The sequence below is a fragment of the Calonectris borealis genome, chromosome 4, assembly GCF_964195595.1.
Source record: "Calonectris borealis chromosome 4, bCalBor7.hap1.2, whole genome shotgun sequence".
In the NCBI taxonomy this organism is placed as follows: Eukaryota; Metazoa; Chordata; class Aves; order Procellariiformes; family Procellariidae; genus Calonectris; species Calonectris borealis.
In genome coordinates, this window is record NC_134315.1 from 79,962,960 (window position 1) to 79,986,526 (window position 23,567).

At 36.3% G+C, this 23,567-nt stretch overlaps 1 protein-coding gene across 1 annotated transcript in view; it reads left to right on the top strand.

The window, feature by feature from the left end:
• Positions 1 to 23,567, top strand: part of PRSS12 (serine protease 12) — a 39,039-nt gene that overhangs the window by 12,533 nt on the left and 2,939 nt on the right. Inside the window, exons 7-12 of the mRNA XM_075150486.1 lie at positions 460 to 656; positions 3,801 to 3,942; positions 10,098 to 10,303; positions 10,941 to 11,019; positions 13,117 to 13,239; positions 21,477 to 21,757. Of these exons, the coding sequence (XP_075006587.1) occupies positions 460 to 656; positions 3,801 to 3,942; positions 10,098 to 10,303; positions 10,941 to 11,019; positions 13,117 to 13,239; positions 21,477 to 21,757 (1,028 nt within the window). The remainder of the gene's footprint in view (positions 1 to 459; positions 657 to 3,800; positions 3,943 to 10,097; positions 10,304 to 10,940; positions 11,020 to 13,116; positions 13,240 to 21,476; positions 21,758 to 23,567) is intronic.

Here is a 23,567-nt window from a genome sequence, read left to right on the forward strand (position 1 = left end):
GACTGTGGCTACAAAGATACACTCTCACTAGGTGATTGTTGTCTTGCCTTCAGATTATAACTGCTCACATTCAGAAAAGAATTTTGTCTCATTTTTCCCCAGACTGCGATATTTAAATGTATATATAATACTAAGAACGTACTTTAAGTCTCAATTCAGTGAGACAGCCATATGCTTGGTTGAAGGGAGGCCTTAATCAAAGGTATTACATTCTCAAGTTTGTATTAATGTAACAGTAATTCCTTAAAAAAAAACATTACCAAAGCAGCAGCATATGGTGCTCTCATTGAATTTAATGCTAACTGAACCTGCTCTGTCATGGTGAACACTGTTTACTGTTACTACTTGAGACACCTTTATTTCTTCAGAAATAATTTATTTCCTTTCTAGTGCTTAAGCATCACGTGCCCTCTGAGCACTGTGGACCAAAACGTTACGTATACGTTATGTGTTATGCAGGTATGGAAAAAGCGCAACTGAGAGCTACTCCAAAGGAAGCTCTGGGCCCATCTGGTTGGATGATGTCAGCTGCTCAGGGAAGGAGACAAACCTTCTTCAATGCTCCAGGAGAGAGTGGGGAAAGCATGACTGCAACCATCAGGAGGACGTCAGACTCATTTGCCATCCAGATAACGACAGCCATAAACTCTCACTTGGTAAGGCATCTCTTTGGTAGAGTCACAGTGTGAGTATTGCAGTGGGTGCAGATCTGAGCAAATTATAGTATACTTAAGGATGCTCAAAATCTTAATATTTGGCAGATGTGTGCAAAGAAGGAACAGGAAGGGAAAAAAGCTCACTTTTCTCCTGAAGATCATAGGAAGTAATCAAGCTTTGTTTAAAGGAACATAAACAGCCAGAACATTAACGATCCGCACAAATTTGTAAGGTAACAAAGTCAGATTCCAGAGATCCTGTTCTCTCAATCTTCACAAGATTTTAGACTTATCCAGCACTTCCTAATGATATACTGCATTTCACTCAGCCCTCTCCAAGTTCTAAGTAACTGTCTCATTCTATCAAAAGTTGGAAACGTACCTGAGCACTGAGAAACATAAATCAATAGTATATCCTCTTATGGCCTTACATTCAGACAATCCGAAAAAAGAGATATGGAGAAAGAGGGGAAGTTCAGAGATAGCAAGAAGGAAGGGTGAGAAGCATGAAATTATTTCTGCATTACTATTGCCTATCATTTGTATTGGGCCTGGGTGAACGGGCCCCACTTGCTGACCAGGACAGAATGATACTACAAACACAGATCAAAGAGCCAGTCCCAATGTCAAAAAGCCTACAAACTTATATGAAAAAAGACTAAAAAGACAGATAAGAAAAGAAATGAGAGAAAAATACTAATTACATAGCGGCATTATAGAACAAAATATATACAAATGATTTCCAAAGATTCCTAAATCCACATGTAGATAATTAAACAAGAATTCTGGCTATCAGATACGCGTAGTAAAAATTACAGGGGAACAACGGGTTGCTCAGCAATTCTGAAAAACAGTTTCATTTTTTAAATTTGCAACATACTAAGTTTGTAGCTTGTCAGTAGGTAGCTTTTTACAAAATTATTGCCGATATTCTTTAGTTTACCCAAGTATATTTTAGGCGATTTTGAAATCAGAATTATAACAAGTTAGATTCACAGCTTCTACTGAAATGTAATGGATTTGTATGCCTGGGTGCCTGAAGTTCTCTGGAAATTATAGACTGAAGGTCTATCCTGCAAACTAAGAGACAGATTTACTGCACAACATTGCTACCTATTATAACAACAATCAGCACTTCTATGTGTACTTTTCTAGTCTCTCTCTCTTTAAAGTCTTTTTCTTCACAGCCTTTTGACCTCTCACAATCCAATGAATGTTTTATGTTGCAGTATAGTTCCATTATGTGTAGATGATGTCAAATCATATTTGGTAGAAAGGATTTTCTCAGACCAAAAATAACAGGAATTCAAATCATGACTGCTGTCTTTTCAAATGCAAACCATCTGTGCTGCTCTGCTCAAATTCCTATAAAATATAATCTCAGCTGAAGGAGGTCTGGTTCAGTTAAATGCATCCATATGGTATCATTCTCACATCCCCTATTACTAGAAAGTTATATTAATTTTGTGCTCGTAAATGCAGATATATATATTTTCTAAAACACAAGAAGATGAGATAACAATAAAATAGCTATACTGTAACATTAATATCCCATGCCTCTAGCTGGGTAATATAAGTACAATTTTCACCTAAATCATATTCTTCCAGAATAACATATCATTTCAACAAGAAAATGAAGACAGTGTATCTGACATTTCCTACAAGATTTCTGATTGGAAAGTGGACAAAGACTCTATTGTTACCATTACTTCTCAGCATTTGAAAAAGCCTTTTTTCTCTGTGTAAGCATGAATGCACTGGAAAAATACGAGAAATTAGTAGATTATATGACTTGAGGAAATACAGACATTAAGGGACACTAAAAATGAGATAAAATACACTGCAATAACTACAACATTTGTTTAGTATGTAAGATCATGACAATGTAGCTAAACAGAAAGTTGGTGAAGTTAATTCATCTAACTGTCCAGACAGTATGAACTCCAGTATAAACAATATGCTTTAAATGACATTTGAAGCAAACAGACTTTAATTTTGTTTTCAAATCTTTCCTCTTCTAATTAATGAATTAGGCCAGATTTAACTAGCTTTGATCCAGAGTAAAGTTTGGTATACAAAAGTTATTCATACCCTAAATTAATCTGAATTAAATATCAAGTGCAAATATCTCAAAATACTGCTCTATTTAAGAGCATAATTAATTAATTTCTCATCCTTACAGATTTAGAAAAGATTAGGAACAGGTTAGAAGAATGAGGAACAGTCTTCCCAATTATTCTAAAAAGAAACTCTTATTAGTGTATTAAGGATTATAAAGTATGACATACTAAAAGATTTAGAAGGTGATTCTCACTTAAACATTACAAAGAGGCCTCAGAGGAATTCATAACTGGTTTAAGGCTACTTGCATTGCTTGCATGCCTATAAAGGAGTTTTAATGTAAGTGAGAATCAAATATGTACTTTACCTAATGATTCAAAATTTAACTACAGGCCAAGCTCTGAACAAACCATGATTTGATTAAGTCTGACTAATCCACATAAGTGAGATTTTGTATTCTAAACATATCTGAATAAGCAATCAATTTAAATTGCTAGAAAAATCATCACGCATTAGTCTAGAATAACATGCTGTAGAACATCATGCTATCACACAAAATACACAACGGAACAGCATGAGTAATGATAAGTAATAACTGAAGTTCAACACAATGCTGCACTTTTTTGCTGAGACAGTGGTTAAGAGGAGTGGTAGCAACCAGTTTGAGAATGGATTTATGAATTGAGATATAGTTAAATTCACCCACAAAGTTTCTGCAAGGAAAACGTGTCCAGCTTGTATGGGTATCATATCAAAGATATCTCCAGCGTTTTCTGCCTTTAGGGGGAGAATTGTTCTGTGCCCATTGTGGTCAAATTCCGAGCTATGTCACATATTTGTATGAAATGAAGGAACCAGATGAACTCTGAAGTTCAAAATACAGTAGTATTTCATATTTGTCTTGTAATTTGTACAAACTGCTTCCTTTTGCCAGCCAGGAAAAATATGACCGCTTTAACAGCTGATCTTAGGCTTGTTGAACATAAACATCAGTTGACCCTGTATACTGAACACGATGAAAATTACTTAAGTACTAGTTCTTGTTTCTGTAGTTGTGAGTTGACAGCAGTAATTTATTCCCAGGTCCTCCCATCAGGCTGATGGATGGTGAGAATAAGAAGGAAGGACGTGTAGAGATTTTCATCAATGGCCAGTGGGGCACAATTTGTGATGATGGATGGTCTGATAAGGATGCAGCTGTAGTCTGTCGACAGCTTGGCTACAAGTAAGAGAACTCATTAAACTGTTTTTCAAGTTATCTGTTTGTTGTATCTAAAAATGTTAGATTTCTGCAACCGAATATCACCAACATATGTCTGATAACATAATATATGCCTTTTAAAACTTGTCTGTTTGGCATTCTTTTAGAAAAGTGTATTTATACCATTCATATAATAAGTAATAAGGCTACTTCTTCAAAAGAAGTATTCATTAACTAGCATAATTGGGAAAAGGAATTTTAATATTCAAAGGCATATCGCAGCCTGACTCGCAACTGAAATGCAAGTTAATGCTAGTTATTAAATTTATTTTTAGAAGTTAAATATTCCAAATTACTAAGCTACTGACTAAATATTGTATTTTATTTGTCACTTATGGTGCTACCTGTCGATATGATATAAACACATTACACTAATTTTTTTTTTTTTACACATTTTTTTACATATTTTAGTTGCAGTAATGTAACTGAGAAGATAATTTGATTTACTGTATCTGCTTTGTGCTCTTTGCCACTCAAACTCTTCTTAATTTACTTCTTTCATCTTCTGTTTTCAGATTTCTAAACATTTTTAAAAAGTTAGAGTGAAATTTCTAATTTGGAGAAAATGAGGGAAACTGATATTAACATCTAGAATAGCACAGGTGATTACATATTCTGCGAACTGTGTAGATTCTCTGTTTTGCTTCTGATTTTGTGTGAGCTCTGTGTTTCACCATACTTAAGCGACAATTTTCATTCATACAACAATTTTTATACTGAGTCACCTTTAGTCAACACAGAAAAACTTAAGGAACCTAAATCCTAGTGCTTTAGTGATTTGATGTAACAGTATATATAGAAAAACCTTGGGGAATTTAAAATGCCTTTTTCATTACATTAGCAAAGAAAATAAAAATATTCAGAACCTAGACTTGGTTTACCACAGTTTACTGAAATTGTCTGGAATTTGGCTAAAATTTCAGGGGTAATGGTTGTATTGTTTCAAAAAGCTCTTGATCTGTTTTCATTGAAAGGTATAATTTTGCATATTGTTAATATTTATCTTTTGTGAACCTTAATGGTGACTTTGAAATCCTTATAGGTTCTAACATAACTGTTAAAATTTTTAATTAAATATAGCAACAGGTCAGTGTCCACTGTCACAAGGTGTGGATACAATTTCCCCAGATTCAGAGGTAGGCACACCAGCTACTGAATCCCTAGTTTCATGGGTTTTTTCCTTCATTTACTGATTTGGCTTGACTTGATGTAGCTTGGAGATTTGATAAAACTGTTACACAGAGGATTATCGCTTCAGCCTGCATGCCAGTAATTTGAATAAGCTTCATTTAATATAGGAATAGACCTGACAGGATAAAAATACCCTCACATTAAAACCACTGCAATGTGTACGTTTCACTTTTGAACTAAGTCGCTTAATCAGGCTGACATTGCTCATAAGCAATTTTTTTCAGGATACCTAAGAGCAGTAAAGATCTAACAACTATAGGGCAGACATATAAATAGCAGAACTAATATGAGCTGAAAAATACCCAGAACACTAGGGAAATACAACAGGAAACTAGTGAAATGTCTTCTCTGACTGTATCTGTAAAGAAATCTGAGCTTAAGAAATACAAATCATGTTATCTGTTTGCTTTATCTAACAATGTAAAGTTTGTGCAACTGAGTATCATCAAATTATGTCTGAACACATAATATATGCCTTTCAAAAACTGTCTGGTATTCGTTTAGTAAAGCTTATTTATAAGCAGTAATAGACTATGGCTTCAAAACTACAAAACTTGACTTGTATTATCTCCCACTGAATCATTCATTTAGTCTGCTTCATCCTCAGCCTCTCTGGCCTTTTATATGTCTCCCTCAGAAGATCAAACTTATCCCCACCTTCCGTTTTTAAATCTCTGCAAGGACAGACAGTTGGCTGGAGTCTCAATTTGTATCGTGTCAGAATGGGGGGTTAAGATTATAGGATATAACAGAGCACATGTTTCCTGAAGGACTAGGGGTAGATACACTTTAGAAATCTAAAATTAGGTTCCAGAAATTGGGAGAGCTTGTCAGAAATGCTGGATCTTGGTGACCCTATGTCTAGACAGTTGCATTCCACAAACGTGACTATGCCGTTATGTGCACGGATGACCTGGAATTCCTTCTGGGCCTAGGAGTTCAGGCACAGATCTTTTTGCTGAAGCTCAAATTATATTCAGTGGTGACTTGACTGTTCCAAAGCAAGGCTGGGGCTTTTGGGTTCATGCACCCGAGTTTGAGGGTTGATGAATGTTGTTTCTTTAGAAATAAACACATTAGGACCTTTTCCTGGGAGGAATTGAAAAAGCACCCAATACTGAAATTGACATCAGTTTTCATTAAACTGCTCACAGAACTAAACAGTATCATTCAACTCCTTTTACAATGCTATGTTTAATTCTCAAGTCTTTCCTACGGGGGAATTACATTCCTTGGGAAAAAAAATTTGCACATTTATTATTACAAATGGGAGAAAAGACTGTCTTAAAAAGGAAGACTTATGTAAGCCAAGGGTAAACACTGAGAAAATGGACTGAGTTTTTCCTGCATATATTATTCATATTGTCAATGCTTATCTGTACATTTATTTTACGAAATCCTGCTTTGCAACATTGTCAGCCATTTAGTAGGGTTCATTCTGAGACTGAAATAAGAAAACCCCTGAGTTGGCAAAATCACTAGGTTCAAAGCAATATTAGTTTTAAAGATGTCTCATTAAGCCAGTTTGTCAAATTCATGATTGATGTTAGAAAAATATAGTATAAAGAATACTAGAAAACAGCCCTACTAATTGGCTAAAACCAGTCATGAAAACCCCAAAATAATTAATAGCACCCTAATCAAAGTATATTTGTAGCAAGATAAACACTAAGAGAACGCACACCTTTTCTAAGTACTATCTACTATGTGATTGGGTTTAACATACAAAAGTATTTTGATAGAATGAGTAAAGAACAAAAGATGGTTTTAGAAGCTCTTGCATTTTAATGAATTAAGTGGCCCAGTAAAATTGAACCCCTTTCATTTAGGACAGGCTTGTAAGAATGCACATACACGCACAACAAATGAACAAATATCCTGCCATTAGTGCTCCAAAAATTATCTACTACAGGGGAGAAAAAAGTTCTAGGGTAGTTGGCCACCTATACTAATCAACTGAATTTCCTAATTAACAGTATTATGAATAATGGTAATACTGCACCTGGAGAGCTCAGCATGTTATTGTGTATGGCCTTGTGTCTAAGAAAAGCTAGGGGATAAGACCTGAAGCCACCCTTCTCTCTAGGGATAGATCTGAGCAAGCAAAAAGGTTGTTTCTCTGATGGTCATCTGTGCATAAATAGCTGGCTTGGAAAGCAGCAATTAAGGGACACACACCTTTGTTAAGGGTGGACTAAAACCAGTTTTAAGAGCACATTCCAGCACGGAACAAACACATAATCTTAACACTTCTACATTTAGAGATGTCCCAATTATATAAAATAATTTTCTCTATTAAGCTGCACTCCTTGCTCTAGAACATCACGATTTTTATCTTGTTTCCTGGTAGATGTTCTAGTTAAACAGTGGGGGGGTTTCTGTTAAGAGTGGGTATGGAGACACCTTTCATAGCAATTACCAGCAAACTGAGATTACTGATGCACAGTAAGGGATAGATAGCTTTCATATAAAGGTATGAAGAGTTTCTACAGTCCAAGTCCCATGATGCAGTTCATGTCAATGCATGATTGCAATCCATACGCACTAAGTTACCTCCCTCATCTTTGTCTCTCTACATCTCTTTCACCTAAAATATTTACATGTGACCTCATCGATATCAGAGTATTCTTTGAGATTTATCTGGTAAGCCAACAGAGGCAGTGCTCTTACTAAGTAGCCAGTAAGTCTGGAGAGACAATTCTATACTCAACTGCAATAAATACTTCTCTGGGAAAAGCTAAGAATACTGTGGTGATTTACAAGAAAGTTTTTTTCAATATCCTGAGGAACTTTAGAGCAATGCCCTAAAGCAGAAACTTTGTTGTTTGACATAGAGATACCAAAATCAGGTAAGAATTTGCAACAAGCGCCTGTACTGTCTCACTATTTTGTAATAGCATATATGGACACATCAGGTGCCCATGGTATTGGAAAGTTGGACTTTTTTTTTTTTTGCAGTTATCTGTAATCAGAGTATCATTCACGAAAGAAAAATATTTGGAGCAAGAGACACATTGCTTGCAACTGACAAGTTAAATCATACTAAACTCATTAGGCAAAGATTGTCCTATGCTGGTTCCAAAGCCAGTTAAGGCTTTGGATTATCTGGTAAATACATGCTAGCCATCGAAATTAAAAATGTGTAAGGGCAGTTGACCTTGTGGTATCATGTCTGTCGAATGTTTTACATGCTTCTCTTTCCTGGCTTTTTACAATTCACACATTCTAACCAACATTCCCTACTTAGAAATCCTGCCGGCCTTCCCTTCAGTATGTAGTAAAAAAAAATCCAAACAGGCAAGGCTTTCTATGTGTAAGTTTGAAAAAGGAGGTAGCTTGTATGTATTACTTTCATGTTTCAATTATATGGATATGGGCAATTGAGGGCTGGATTCTTTGAGTTTGATCTAGCCACACTTCTAGTATGACGAAGCTTTGAAAATCGTACGACAAATCAAAATTCCTCCCTAACAGAGAATCCCTAGCTGATGAAGGGACATAAACTCTTTATGCCATTCTCACCTATCTTCCCCAACACTGCAGGTATTAAAAGAGCTATAAAAAGAGGTGTAAAGGGAGAGAAATACTTTCTTGCCTAATACATTTTCATTGTTAAACTCTCTCTACTCCAGCATTTCATTGTACATGCAGTTACCCTTTTGTATACATAGAAGTACCGTCCTTTACAATATGCAGTTATAACATATCCTTTAAAATGGAAACCTATGATATAGTGGAACATTTTAGTTATCTAGAATTCCATATATTTTTATCACAATAAAATATCAGTAAATTGCGCTTAACTGATAGGTAAACTTTAGTTCAGACACACCTAGAGGTGGCTGTGGCTTCCTGCCCCACTTCTCTGTATAGACAGTTGTGTGGTCTCTCATGCATAATTCTTTCTGACTCTTAAACCATAAACAACAAAACATCTATTTATATATTAAGAAGCATTATCCTAAGTAATTTAAAGTAATAATCTATCACAAAAGTTCCAAATGAGATGCTTACATGCACAATTCATGTTGTTTTTTTATTGTGTTTGTTCATCCACTCCCTCATTTGGGAAAAAAGTTCATCATTCAAAAGAGGTCATTCACACAACTGACACTGCGGTCATTGCGGAAGCTGCATGGCACTACATACAAGCTGTAAGGATCAGGACTTCAAACCCTAATAAAATGTCCTAAGTCTGACATTTAAATACTTAGGTTTGATACTTATCCTTATACAAGCATAGGATTATCATACTGACCTTCTTTGTAAAGTGCCTGAGGCACTTTATGAAAATGTCACACAAGCACCAAGTACAGGGTTCCTCCCAGGAAAAGGTGGGTGCTGAGACTGAACAGGGTTCAGTCCTTCTCCAGTTACATTACACTTTTAGAACTCAACTGTGTGGTGCACTTTAAAAATGGCACGATAACGAAATATGTTAATAACTATTAACAACTAATAGATCTGTAAATCATAGCTCCTACTACTCTGCAAGTATACTGTATTTAACTGGCCCATCTTGCTGAGGGAATCAGACCAGAAGAGATTATTTTTAGCATTCACAGATGCTGATTTTATGGGAGGATTAAAGAGATTATGAAAAAGCAGCTTTCACATATTTTGCTTTATAGATATTTGTAATGCCTTTATAATGTAAAATACTTTGCATAGTGCCTTCTAACTACATACATAAAAGGACTTTTTAAATGTTAATGAGCTGTAGCAATTTTGTTATACTTATTTTTTTTCTACTTACCAGAGTTAACAGAGGCAATGAGAAGAAAAGTTGTCATCAAGTGAAACAGTGACAGAACTTGGAATAAAACCTTGGTGTCTTTCACTACTCACTACGAAATATTTCAGTTGAGTAAAATGTAGAATAATGCCTCAAAATGTTTAATAAAAAAACCCATATGCTCTGTTTCCAGAGGTCCGGCTAGAGCAAGGACAATGGCATATTTTGGGGAGGGCAAAGGCCCGATCCACGTGGATAACGTGAAATGTACAGGAAATGAGAGATCCCTGGCAGACTGCATTAAGCAGGACATTGGGACGCACAACTGCCGTCACAGCGAGGACGCGGGGGTGATCTGTGACCACCTAAGCAAGAAGGCCCCCGGGAACAGCAATAAAGGTGAAGCCCCATTATGAGCGGCAGACCAACAGGTTCAGATGGGCAACTATCACAGTAGGAAGAGACGGATGTAAACAATCCGACCTCACAGAGGAAACAGTTATATCAAAAGAATTATAGAAACAAAAGCGGTGGGAAATCCTCTCTGCTTACACGTGTGATGTTATTGCTGTGCCAGCTGCACAAAGGAATCAAATACTACTCCAATGATAGTTTACAGCAGCCATGTTTCTTACAAGGGACATGAAAATGCAAAAACCTAGACAGCTACTTTCAACTTTTCAAGGTATAGGTTATCTTCAGCTGAGAACTGAAACCTGTATGGTATGCCAAACTCTGCTTCCACTTTCATGAAGTAAGGAAGAACCCTACAAAAAAAATCCTACACTTGAGAAGCAGAATACAAATATGTAAATTGCTCTGTTATCACAGTCAAAAGATCTCAGCTAAAAAGAATTTCTAAGTCTGAGAGAATTCAGTGTATTTTCCCCGAGCAAAATTTAGTTGTTAAAATTTAGTTGTTACCATGAAACAGAATAATTCAGTCATCATGGTTTTTTTTTAGTTAACTCTCATCGAAGATTGGCTACTTTTCATTTTGAGTTTAATGCTGTCTACATCTTCCCTTCTGGTTTAGATTCTCTTGCTTCTGTTTGTGGATTGAGGTTACTACATCGTCGACAAAAGCGAATAATTGGTGGGAAAAATTCTTTACGGTAAATATTTGGTAAAGACAAGTAATTTTGAATATAAAGCTGCTAAGACATGTATTTGCCATAAGCGGTTTGCCTAATTTACAGTTTTATTTAGGTTTGTTGTTTGTTTTTCTTTTGGCTTGTCATGAGGTAGATGCAGAAATTATGCAAAGCAAATTTGGTAGGAAATTTAAAAATATTCATTGATAAATATTTGCAACATTAGTTGAAAATCTGTAGATGCTTATGGATTTAGTCCTTGATTGGGTTAAATTTCTTACTTTCAAAATAGCCATTTTACTTTTTTTCAAAGGATATCTTGATATCAGGATGTGAGCTATATGAAGAGAGCTATGAATATAGCACAAGGTTTTAAATACTACCTACACCAAAAAAAAGGCCTGGGTATGATTCACTGCCTAAGACCTGATTTTCCTTCACAAAATAAGCCTCGATAATGACACAGCTATAAAACCAGGCATTTTGTTAACACTTTGTTCTTAGCTTTTAATGACATGTTTACATTTAGTCAATATAAACAGACTAATTGAATACTACTATTACTACTACTAAATGCTACAATAGGAAGTATAGGCTTTATTTTCTTAACAGTTGTAAGTAACCACAAAAAATACAGAATCTTACAAAAGGGATTGCTAGAAATACACTTACGGTATCATTATATGGCATTGCGCAACCTATTTCAAAGTACATGCACAGCATCAACCAATCCATTTCAAAAAAGACACTGCCTAAGTGGATGAGCTTCAAAGAACAGTAACAAGAGGGAGGCCAATGCAGTCAGACAGAACAAAGTAGGATTACTTACCTTAGTAAAGAGACAAATGAGAGTAATAAATAATGATTGTACAGAAAAAGAAGATCGAGAATTATTGTATCAGAATATGTGTACAAAGGACACTGGATGAAATGAAACGGTGACAAATAATGGATTGCACAATTAAGTCAGAGCAAGAAACTTGATCTCATAATAAATAAGCACAAGGACATTAGATGAAGCAAAAAGGTGAGAGAAATCCAATAGTGCACTTAGAAATGCTTCAAAATCAAAAAAAGGAACATATGAACAATACCAGAAAAGGACCCATTGTCACAAGAAGTCATTAAGATAAAGAACTTGATTTGAAGTTCAAAAAGCAACTAGATACTTACATACATACCAGGAAATCCAAAGCTGTCCAAATTACTCCGTTTTGGAAAGACATTAAATCCCATCTTTCAAAACTAAAAAATGTCTAAATTGTTTTATGCTTAATGCGAAGTAAATTCCTCCACGTTACTTTAAAACATTTGGCACTGGCAACTCTGAGATAGGATGCTGGACTAGATCCTGGGCAGCTCTTGTACTCCAGTGTACCTATTCAAGTTGACAGTAGTCAGAAAACACCTAAGCCTACCTGTTGCTTATTCATGGATGTTGCTGTTGCTTACAGGTGCATCTCTCTCCCTCTCCCTTCTCTCTGATTCCATATTTTGCTAATCTATTAAACTGGCAAAAAATAATCCATCCTGTCTTCGTAGGCCTGCAAATATGTATCCCAGATCTACTATACAAAACAGATGATCACAGGCTGAAAAAAGGTGCTGATCTATTACTTGTGGTTTCTACTGTTGCTTTAGACTTCTTGGTTTGCCAGCTTCCCTTTTCAAACAGCTCAGAACCGACAAAGAGATTAACGCAGACAGGAAAGGATGCTGAGTTAAGCTTTTCAAGAAATTCCCTTCTTTCCCCTCTCCAGTTAACAGGAAATTTCTGGTTTGTTGACTTGGACGGTATTTGGTGAGGAACCCATAGAATGTATTTTTAGCACAATGAATGCAATCTGAGCAGGGAAAATTAAAATAATTGACAGTGGGAGGAAGTGCTCAGAGTGCTGGATGCCCAAACGATCCGTAAAGTAATCCTGACCATTGTTAAATGGAATTCTGAATGCTGCAGGAATATAAAGGTATTCTCAACTGTTACTCAATAAATAACATAGTTTGCAAGCTATGTCAGTCAAAGAAACTAAATGGGATTTACATTCAAGGTAACTGACAAGCTACCTTACTTTTCCATTGTTGTACCCTGAACACAATGTCTTATGTCCTCTGTAGGGGCGGCTGGCCGTGGCAGGTTGCACTCCGACTGAAATCTTCTCATGGTGACGGAAGACTCTTGTGTGGTGCTACTCTCATCAGCAGCTGCTGGGTCCTCACTGCTGCACATTGCTTTAAAAGGTAGGTCTCTTTTCAACAGTGAAGTGTATTTTCAAACTATTTTGTTGTTCTGGGTATAGGCAAAAACGTTCCAGTTCAAGCCCACGGAAAACTGTTCCAAAGAGTTGGCCTTTGGTTTAAAAAAAACCTACCAACCAACCTCCTTTCCCTCCAAATAAAAACAAACAAAAAACCCTAATACATTGAAATTATTCTGGGTGTTGTCATTCACGAGATTTATATTCGCAACTTCAGCATTTCCATGAAAACATATGGGCAATACTTCCGACATTTTAACACATCTTTCTGTTCCAACAAAACTGCAGCTTATGGCTTTCAGGCTATGGTGAAGACCACTGAGCAAACATCAGAGGGACTGTAATATTTCAGATTATTTTTGGTAGTGATAGATATTGGCAGTAATAGACATCTTTACTGTAACACCTCAGATGAACCAAACCCAAACCCATTTTAGGGTAAAGCATTATTCCGTATTTTGCTGAGTCTAATAGGAAAGTAAATCTGTACACTGGATGCTAGCAAGACCGAGCTGTTTTGCTTATTCTTCACAAATAGGCTGGAACAACTGCTTTACTCTGTTATCTCACAGTACATAAAGAATTGTCTTTTGCAGCCATCTAAACAAAGGTCCCATCCCCTTTAACAAAGAAATAATTGTGTAAGCAGTTATACTAGTGTAATTCTCTGACACTGGCATCTAATAAAACTATGCCAAATTCAGCTCTTTTCCATATGTTTAGCAACTGTTTTGCAACTTACACTTAAATCACATTTGATCTGCTTGGTCTAACTTCTTCTGCAATTCTCAGTATTAAGCTATTATCTAGCTTTTTAAAATGCCTTCTCCCATTTTTGCAGAAACAGATATTGCAGAAACAGTTACTGATAATTCTCCTATTCATTTTTTATGATATCCCCTCTTCAGTAATTTTGACATCAAGAATTCATTGCTGATGAAGTTACTGTAGTGTAAAAGCATCAACTTGCACAGTAAGGAAGCTGGTCTAGTATTTTAAGCTTTCAACAGCAATTATTTATTTGTAATACTTACAAAAGGTTGCAGTATGGGCTGGAATAAAAGCATAGAACAATGACACTGCAGTTTTGAGGATATTTGCTAGAATTTGCTCAAGACGGCTGTAAATGTTTTAACTTTGGACTTTGAGCCCTTCCTTTTGCACACCAAGAACTAAAAAGAAGAGTCAGATGTACTTTTACTCAAATGTTACCTTTTTGTTATCTTTGCTTAGCACCAGATGCACATCTTTTCATTTTCATGTTTCATGAAAATCATGAAGGACTTTTCTTGGTAATATTTCAAGCTGAAATGGTCAAACTCAATAAAATGTCTGCCTACTTCAACTGATGTCCCAGTTTCTGTGGAACTATGAAGGCACTTCAGTTGCTATCATCAAAATGTGTAGACAATGGCTTCCTACTCCCCTGTTCATCATCCCTACAGTGATTACTAAGGATGCAACTTAAGCTCTTGAGAAAGCCTTTGATTAAAGGGTTGAAAACAAGGCAGTCCTTTCTACCTCAAAGATCCTCTTCAAGGAAAGAAAAAGGGAGATCACAGGAAGCCAGTTATGTTTTCTGTGTGCAAATGAAGATCTCAGTTACCCAACTCTTTGCCTTATTAGAACGCTTTCACAAAGTTTGGTGACACAAGTTAGTATTTGCTGTGCTGTGCTGCTGCAGTTGCGCTCCATTCTTACAGTAAGCACTCCCCACAGAATACATTACCTGTTCTTCCCAGGGGCTTGCTTACATAGCTGGGCTCCAAGTCATTACTGAATGTGCTGCCAAAGCATGCCCATTTTAGATACTTTGCCGAACACCCACATGATGGGGCAGTGTTATGGATGAGCAGCAGCATGGCTGGAGCACTGTACACTGTGATACTTCCAGATCCATGCAGCCACTCAAGGGTCTGTTACAGGCTATCCTAAAACTGTTACATGTGGTCTCAGGGACCGAAGTATTGTTTTGCCCCAGATGTTGCATTTAAAACTGTGCAACCTAGACCTAAGCATGCAACTCCAACAGCCTGTGGATGCACTACTGTTTACTGTAAAAGAAAGAAGGCACCTTTGGCTCGAAGCTGACATTGGACAGACTGGGCTGAACTTCCTAATGATCTCAGAGTGATTTTAAGGGACTAGGTTTCCAAGAGCTATCTATAGATCAAGCGCCTTCTTCACATATTTTCCACAGACAGACAAGAGAAAGGCCAGTATACCATTTCTCACATCCTGGAAATTGGAACGCTGCTTAAATAACAAAAGTGGGCTCATCTGTACTATGGATAAAAATTAAATACAATTTTATGCATGATGATTAGAATTGTTCACCAGCAGTATAGCAGCATTACTGGTTTCTATAATTTCATAGACACATAATTTAAGATCAAAAATTGTTTTAATCTATTTTTCCTTTTATAACCCACCCATCTTATTAGCAAGTTTTGTCCTGAGTGATTCTGACAGCTATAAGGGAATTTGCAGGTCTATACATAAAAAAATATTAACTTTGGATAATTAGAAATATGAAGCATAGAAAAAAAGGAAATTATAATGACCATGATGTTATTTTAGGAAATACTGTGTTACTTGAACATCGTACTGTTATAATAATAAAACTCTTAAGTGCTTCTTTAGGCATTCCTGAATGCTCATGTAAACTTCAACATGGTCCTGGTAATTTTGCTTTGAGAACTAGGAACCGTGAGGCACAGTGGAACCAAATACCTAGTAAGACACCAGAAACGAAAGTAGACACCAGAAATAAAATCCAGTTTTCTCAAATTTAGCATGAATGGTGAGATGAATTCAGGTGTGCCTTCAATGTTAGTCCATTACTTGACTGGCAGCAGGATGATATTAGCATGGTGGCCGATTATTAATCCATCCTCCGGTTGGCTGGGAAGTGCTAAGGAGGTGCTAAGGTCAACATCAGCAGGCTGCACTAGAGCTTAAAGGCATGCCCACCAACAGAGGGGCAATACCCTGAAAGCAACATCATTTTCCACCCATGAAGCACTCCCAGACTCCTCCTCCACTCTTCAAATGTGATGTGCGTGTGGTGGTTCTCTGCCATTTCATAGGTGACTTTTAGGTGAGGGAAACTGGACATCTCTGAGCTAGACTACTTTGCCTTTTTTATGTACTGATGCTCTATTACAATATTTCCACATTTGGCAAATACCAACTACTACAGGGGAAGAAATATAATTGTCTACAAATGAAAAAATCAGTTTAAGAAAGCCTTATGTGTGTGAATGTGCACAGAAATACAGTAAATCTGTGCAAAGACTGCTCATGAAGCTTCTCACTAGAAGCCTTGTAGCTATTAAAGTTTCATACATTTACGTGAGAAGCAGCACTTCTCATTCTATTAAATGTTTAAAATCAGTACTTTTAATTAAGATAAGCTTTCCTGGATCTCCTTTCTTCATTATTCTGCTGTAAATGACCATCACGCATAACACAGAAAAACAGCGAGAACTTATTAAACGGAACACTGTTCCTTTTGTCAAAATCAAGGATGTAGCATTGAATAGAAGCAGCAAATTTTCTACACCACTATCTCATACATGGCTGACAGGAGAGCACTCGTTATCACTAGTCATAAACAACTTTCCTTCATGCTTAGGCTTACAAATCAAAACGAAAAAACATCAAGTTCCTTTAATTATTAAATCAGTTTAGGAAAGAAGTGTGTTCATTTCTCATCTAAATTACAAACACCTAATACATTTGTGATTCTGTAGTACTCTGACTTCCATGAGGTTTAAAAAAAAAAAGTGAAAAAACCACACAACCCCTTCCCTCCTTCAAATCGCATTAAAGATAATGGATAAAATATATGGTAAATCCTGTAATTAATGTTGTGGATAAGGCCATGCAGAGGCACCCATTACATTTTAAAAAAAAAAAAAGAAGGAAGATTTATACCATGTAAAATTACCTTTCTCTACTTGAGAGCCAGATTTCCGTTGCACCACTGATAATACACATCTGCAAAGTACTGTGATTGTGTTTGTTTATCTATACAAAACCTATATGTCTATGTACACAATGGTTAACTTAGATGAGCAAATATTTATTGAAGGTAAGAAAGCTTTCATAATCCATAAACTATCAGCATAGCATTAATAGGTGACTTGCTGCACAAAGCCAAAAGTGTATCTATAAATTACGAGTGAGTATTTTCAGTGAGCTTTTGGAAATGTTTTTGGCAGATTATGTCAGGCAAATATATATTTAATGCTAATAACCTTGTACATTTGTATTCCAGTCTGACACTCAGACGTGTTCCAAAAATTGTTAAAATATTACTTTCAAGCGTTCAAAGATCGTATTCTAGCAATACATTCTAGGGTACAGAATCCTATTTATGATAGCTTTTTAAGGCAATGAAATCAACAGTTATAAACAATCGCTGTAGCAAAAATTATTAAACTATTTAATATTGCTTAACTGGCAAAGGAAACTGCATAAATTTACTCAACATATTGAGCTCAGTTGCTGTATCATTTAGATTCTTAAGTGGAATGTCATCATGCAGTTATGAAATTTGAGCAGAAAAATATATCTGAGACAACAGTAACAAAACCAACTCTTCCATTTACTTTAGTGGGGGTTTTGCATGTAAGTTAGAGTAATTCAAATGAAAATAATAAAGCCATTTTACTGCACTAGTCACTAAAGTACTTTCTGTGTCAGCTTCCTTTTCTAATTTACTCTAGGAAAATAGATCCTACAAAGTTGGCTAATGCATCAGCCAAGATTGTTTGTGATCTCGGCCTGGGCAAGACATTGGAGAAGTACTTAGTTGGCTGTATAGCCCATCCCAGTGTTACTACACTCTTTACGTTCTGAGCATTACATCTGTTCTGTAAATAGATTTTGTAAAAATGAAAGACCGTTTGATACTGCACACCCTGACCATTCAGCTACCTGCCTCTACACTGACCTTGTCCATTTTGGAGAGGGGCACAGCAGTTGCGCTGTCAGTGTATAAAACATTGTATAATTGGGTGTTTTATTCCTCTGCTTTACAAGTTTCACAGAGGACCAACGCATTGATTAGCTTACACAATAAAACGAGGTACCAGGGTCTGTCAGTTTGGTTTTCACAGTGTATTCAGACTGCTTTATATACCATAGTAGCATGCTTTCTGTCAAATAATCAACATTATGGGTACTTCCATGAAAAAGATGGCCAAAGTGACCAATACACTTGCCCTTGATTTGGTAGTTTCTCTTGCTGCAACCAATTCAGAAATCTTTAAGCTGTAGTTCTAGGAAATACACTACCTATGAGTTTATACAGCCTCCACGTGAAGAGACAAATGACCATTGAATATATATACTGAACTGCAGATGCAACTTTCTGCAGAACACAAGATTAAACTAAGGAATCAGATTAATTTCCCTGCTAATATTTTCCATAACTAGAGGAATAAAAAATACTTTCCCCCCTAGTTTGTATATTTATATAAAAATGTTTCTAACTTTGAATGCTATGGTTTTGCCAAAGCATTACTGGAAATTTTTGCATGTGGGCCAGGAAAATTTGCTTTCAAGTATGTACGTAAACATGCTAAATTAAACTCTGAATTATAGTTTCTAAAAATTCCCAGAAGCAACAGCGAGCAAATATATAAAACCTATTCAGTACAAACTGGTACTGAAATGTACCAAGCATTTTATTGTAAAGATGCACAACTTGTTCATAAAAAAGTCACCTTCACAGAAATAATACTAGAAGAAAGCTGTTAAGTAATGCCTATACTATATAGTATTTTAACATACTGAAGATGCGTGTAGCCTTACTCCTTGCTGTATTAAGGAAAGCCAAATAAATGCCAGAAGAGAAAACAAGAAAGAAACTCATCCAAGGTCACAGATCAGATCACAGCACTGCTGTAAAAACCCCCACTGTTTTCTAGCCAGTGCCAGATTATACTTTTACTGGCTCCCACATCATAGCTCAGAGTGAAAATAATAGAAGTTTAGACTGATAATAGTATACTAAGTGTCTCGGCAAAGTATGGTAAGATTAGCCTTTTCTGATGTAAGATGTGTGGCAACAGTGACCCAGGAGGAGATTCATCAGTGTCAGAGCAGAAATTCTTGGCAGGCAGCAGATGGCAAGGATTTGACAGACAATCTACAGGGATGCAGAATTTAGGATTTCTGATGTCATTCTTCAGATGGCCAAATACAGATGGATATATATAACTCCAGAAACTAGTTGAGATCTAACAGCCCTTTTTACTCTGAAGAATCTCCTTAAAGGCAACAAAAATAAAAGCAATATACCAGGTGCCAACCCTACTTCCATGGAATTTCACTATTTATTTTATCAGGAAAAGAATCGTGACATCTTAGTGAGCTTTTAAAACTGGCAAAAACACACAAGATAATCTAGAAATGAGAATGTGAGATCTACTGCAAGAGAAAGAGAGATTCAAGTTTTTTTTTTTTAAAAAAAGCTTACGAAGAAATACCTCTATTCTACAAACTTCAAGGGACTGGAGTCAGAACACCTGCAGAGTCAAGATTCATGCTTCTGCCTTTTCTGATGTTCTTTTCCTATTCATGCTCTCATTTCTTAACGGAAAATTCCTAATGAAAATTGATTCAGTCATAAGTTATAAAATACTAGCACTTTTGTGATCAAACCACAAAAATTAGTAATGTGACACATACAAATAGAGGTTTTTTTCTTAAGTATCTTTGAGATCAACATACTGATCCACAAATTAAAAAAGCTCTTCAGCTATTTTTTTCAGGGAGGAAATAAGTAACATATTAGGTAAAATACACAATTTTTTCTCAGTTCTCCCTCTGAGACTAAAATCAGTATGGATACTTTTTTAAATACCTCTGTAAACTTCAAAGTCTGCATCAGTTCCATCTCTTCAGTTCCAGCTGCTATAGAATTTTCATTTCCAACCACAAGGAAAATACATTATCTGGAGAGTATTTCACACAGACTACTACTACGGAGGACCTGGAAAAAGTTTTGTGGTAGACAAGTTACTTCATTTTTCCTATATAGAAGGTCATCTTCAGATGAACATGTTTATGGTGTTTGGTCATAGTCCGCAACTCTCTCTCCTTACAAGCCTCGGAGTGAAATTTTGCTCATAAAAGACCTGGACGAGATGTGCAGAATTTGACAAAGAAAGCTTTGCAGGCAACCAGAAATGCAACCCACATTTAGAAAAAATATTCAGTGGTACAGCTATATATTGTTCAGGAGAAACCTGTAATGTTCCTGCTTTGCTGCTCGTCAAGCAAGCTTTAGTAAGCTATGGAGATCACCACATTACTGGAGGGTACAAAAAGAACAAGTATAGGTTAGAAGGTGACAGAACGCTGTAGGGTGTTTTCCACACACATATTACAAATTTCCTGTTGAAGGCTATGAGGGAAAGGGAGAAGTCAAAGGAAAAATATTTGGGTTAGCTTAGCCAGATTTTAAAATAAATAAATGTACCCAACAGTACTCCCTTGTCTGCATTTTCCTAAGAAAGGCTGTGTGTCCTGTAATCCAAAAATCTCCAAAGGCATGCACAGAAGATTGTTATTTCAGCCACAGTAATCATCTCTAAGGTATTTACCATTTAGTCTATGATGTGAAAGAAATTGGGGTCACATTAGATGCAAAACAAGTCTAAGATTTACAGGCCTTCTGTCACTTTGACATAGGTGCTTGTGATGCACATATGCTTTCTTTTCCTTATTATAACTTCAGTTAACGTAAGACATTTTTATCTAGAATTTCTCAACCAACCTACAAAGCAAGCTGGAACACTTTTCATTTCAGTAATTATTTGGAGCATCACAATGATGTTAATACTCAGGTTTTCATTATAATTACTGGCAGTTTTTGTTACCCTTACCAAATAAATTTATAATGCACACCTTGCTTGCACCTTTGAAATAAGTGCCAGTCACGGCAGATCGCCATAAGAAACCTCGCCTGTGAAAATATACAAAAAGCAACATTGCCCAACCTGAAATTTCAGAATGAGTTTTTTTGATATTCTTTAGGATATACCTGAATGCCAATCTAAACATCTGAGAAAGCATTTTTGCTCTTTAAAAAAAACTTTTGTATCGTTATTTGTATGACCAATGAAGACCCTAATCAAAGCCATTTGCATGCTTAGGATCTGACTTTGCATGAACCAGCCCTATTTGTTTTCACCTCAATCTTAGGTATGGCAACAACACTCGGAACTATGCTGTGCGAGTTGGAGACTATCACACACTGGTACCAGAAGAGTACGAGGAAGAAATTGGAGTCCAACAGATTGTGATGCATAAAGAGTACAGGCCTGACAGCAGCGACTACGACATTGCATTGGTGAGGCTACAGGGGCCAGAGGAACAGTGTGCCAGATTCAGTACCCATGTCTTACCTGCCTGTTTGCCACTGAGGAGAGAGAGACCACAGAAAACTGCTCCCAACTGTTATATCACTGGATGGGGTGACACAGGTAAAAATGTTTTAATGGTTTCTACCCACTGATCTCGTTACCCGAGGCTGTTTAAAAAAAAAAAAAAAATCTCAAATACTTAAAATAAGAAAATGCTCAAAATGGAACAGTTTAGCTCTTTTTATATAGAGGAATATTTTCTCTCCTGATCCTTAACCAGGAACAACAACACTTTGTTTACTGAATTTAGTTTTTGTTTGAAAAGTGGCGATCAACCTTGTCACTCTAAATCACAGAACCAGCCAGTAAAATGGCCTCATTAAGATTGACAAGCATGAATGAAAACCTTATTTGTTGCCAGGCACACTCTGCGCAGCAGCTTATCACCCCCTGGCTCAGAACATAACTAACAGCTCTAATATATTTAAGGTTTTTAAGGTAAGTACAATGAGTGTTTTAGAAAGGTTCTTTAAATTACACAACTTCAATAGAAAAATGGATAGAAAATATACACATAATAAAATTTCAAATAACATTTTTAGTCTCCTTGTTACCATTGACATTTTCAATCAGCAGTTAGATTTAAGAGAACATCTTGCCAAAATTTACGAGAGCCACAATGCAATCTGCAATCCAGGCTTCTGAAACAAACTATCTAGTTACTTTTTAGGTCAGTACAAGATTCTTCCTCTTCAAAGGTCTTTGTCCTCTAAATGTTTTACAAATTAATAACCATGTTTTACTTTCATGTTTTTATGGTGTTGAATACAGTGCAAGACAGGAACCACACTTGAGCCTTTGTTCCACTGACTTATTCAAACTGGCAAGGAGACAAGGCGGCAAGGCCAAATATCAGTTCTTCCTCTTTACATGCATTAATCTGTGTGCACAGATGGCTGGGTCACTGTACTACAATAAAGGAGATAGACTTGTAGGGTGGTTTTTTTGCTAAAAACAATTGCTAATTCATTACCTAGCTCTGCCTAGCTTTTTACACAATTCACTGAAAGTTCTGCAATACTGTTAACTTAGGACATCTATTTAAGGAAACATTAACCACTGCAATAATTGGCTTTAATTATGGTAAGAAATTACATCATCACAGAACTTCAGTTGAAATTTCACACTTACTATATGAATCATAATTACTTTACAAGTATTAAGATTTTAAACTTAAAAAAAATCTGAACACTGGCTTCAATTTCCCATGTTTCCAACTGAAAAAGAGGTGCAAGCTATAGAAAAAAGCCAAATTATATAAATCTTGACATTTTATAAGCAGAGCACTGCTTATACAATGCAGGATTCACTACAGATAAAGAAAATCAAAGGACAGGTTTTGGTCACCCCCACAAAATGAAGATTTCTTTTGGTCAGGAGTCCCATTAGTACTCTGGTACATAGAAGTTACCAGGATTGTAAAAGATTCAAACAATACTGCCGACCTCTACCAGAGTACACTTGGGCTCAGTAACATTAGCTCCTCAGCTGAGCTGACACGCAAGCTTGCGTGTACTTACAGGGCATAAGCGTGATGGTTGGCTGGATGCTCTACTTGGAAGCCAACAGAGCATGCAGCACCTGCCAGGCTGAGCTAGCCTAGATTTGAACTGGTAAACTAGAAATGAAGTAGTTCTACAGCTTTAGTCTCCACTGCTCAAGACTCCCAAAAATAGCTTCCCCATTTAAGTATTAAGGCATATACTCTTATAGAAGACACAAAGTGTGTTTGGAACAAAACAAATTCCAGCCTTGGAAAGATCCAGTGAACACAAGGGGTAAAGCTACATCTTAAATTTTAAGTTTTTTTTAAAAAAAAGCATCTATATTCCATATTTACAACATCTATATAGTATTTAGTGTTATATTT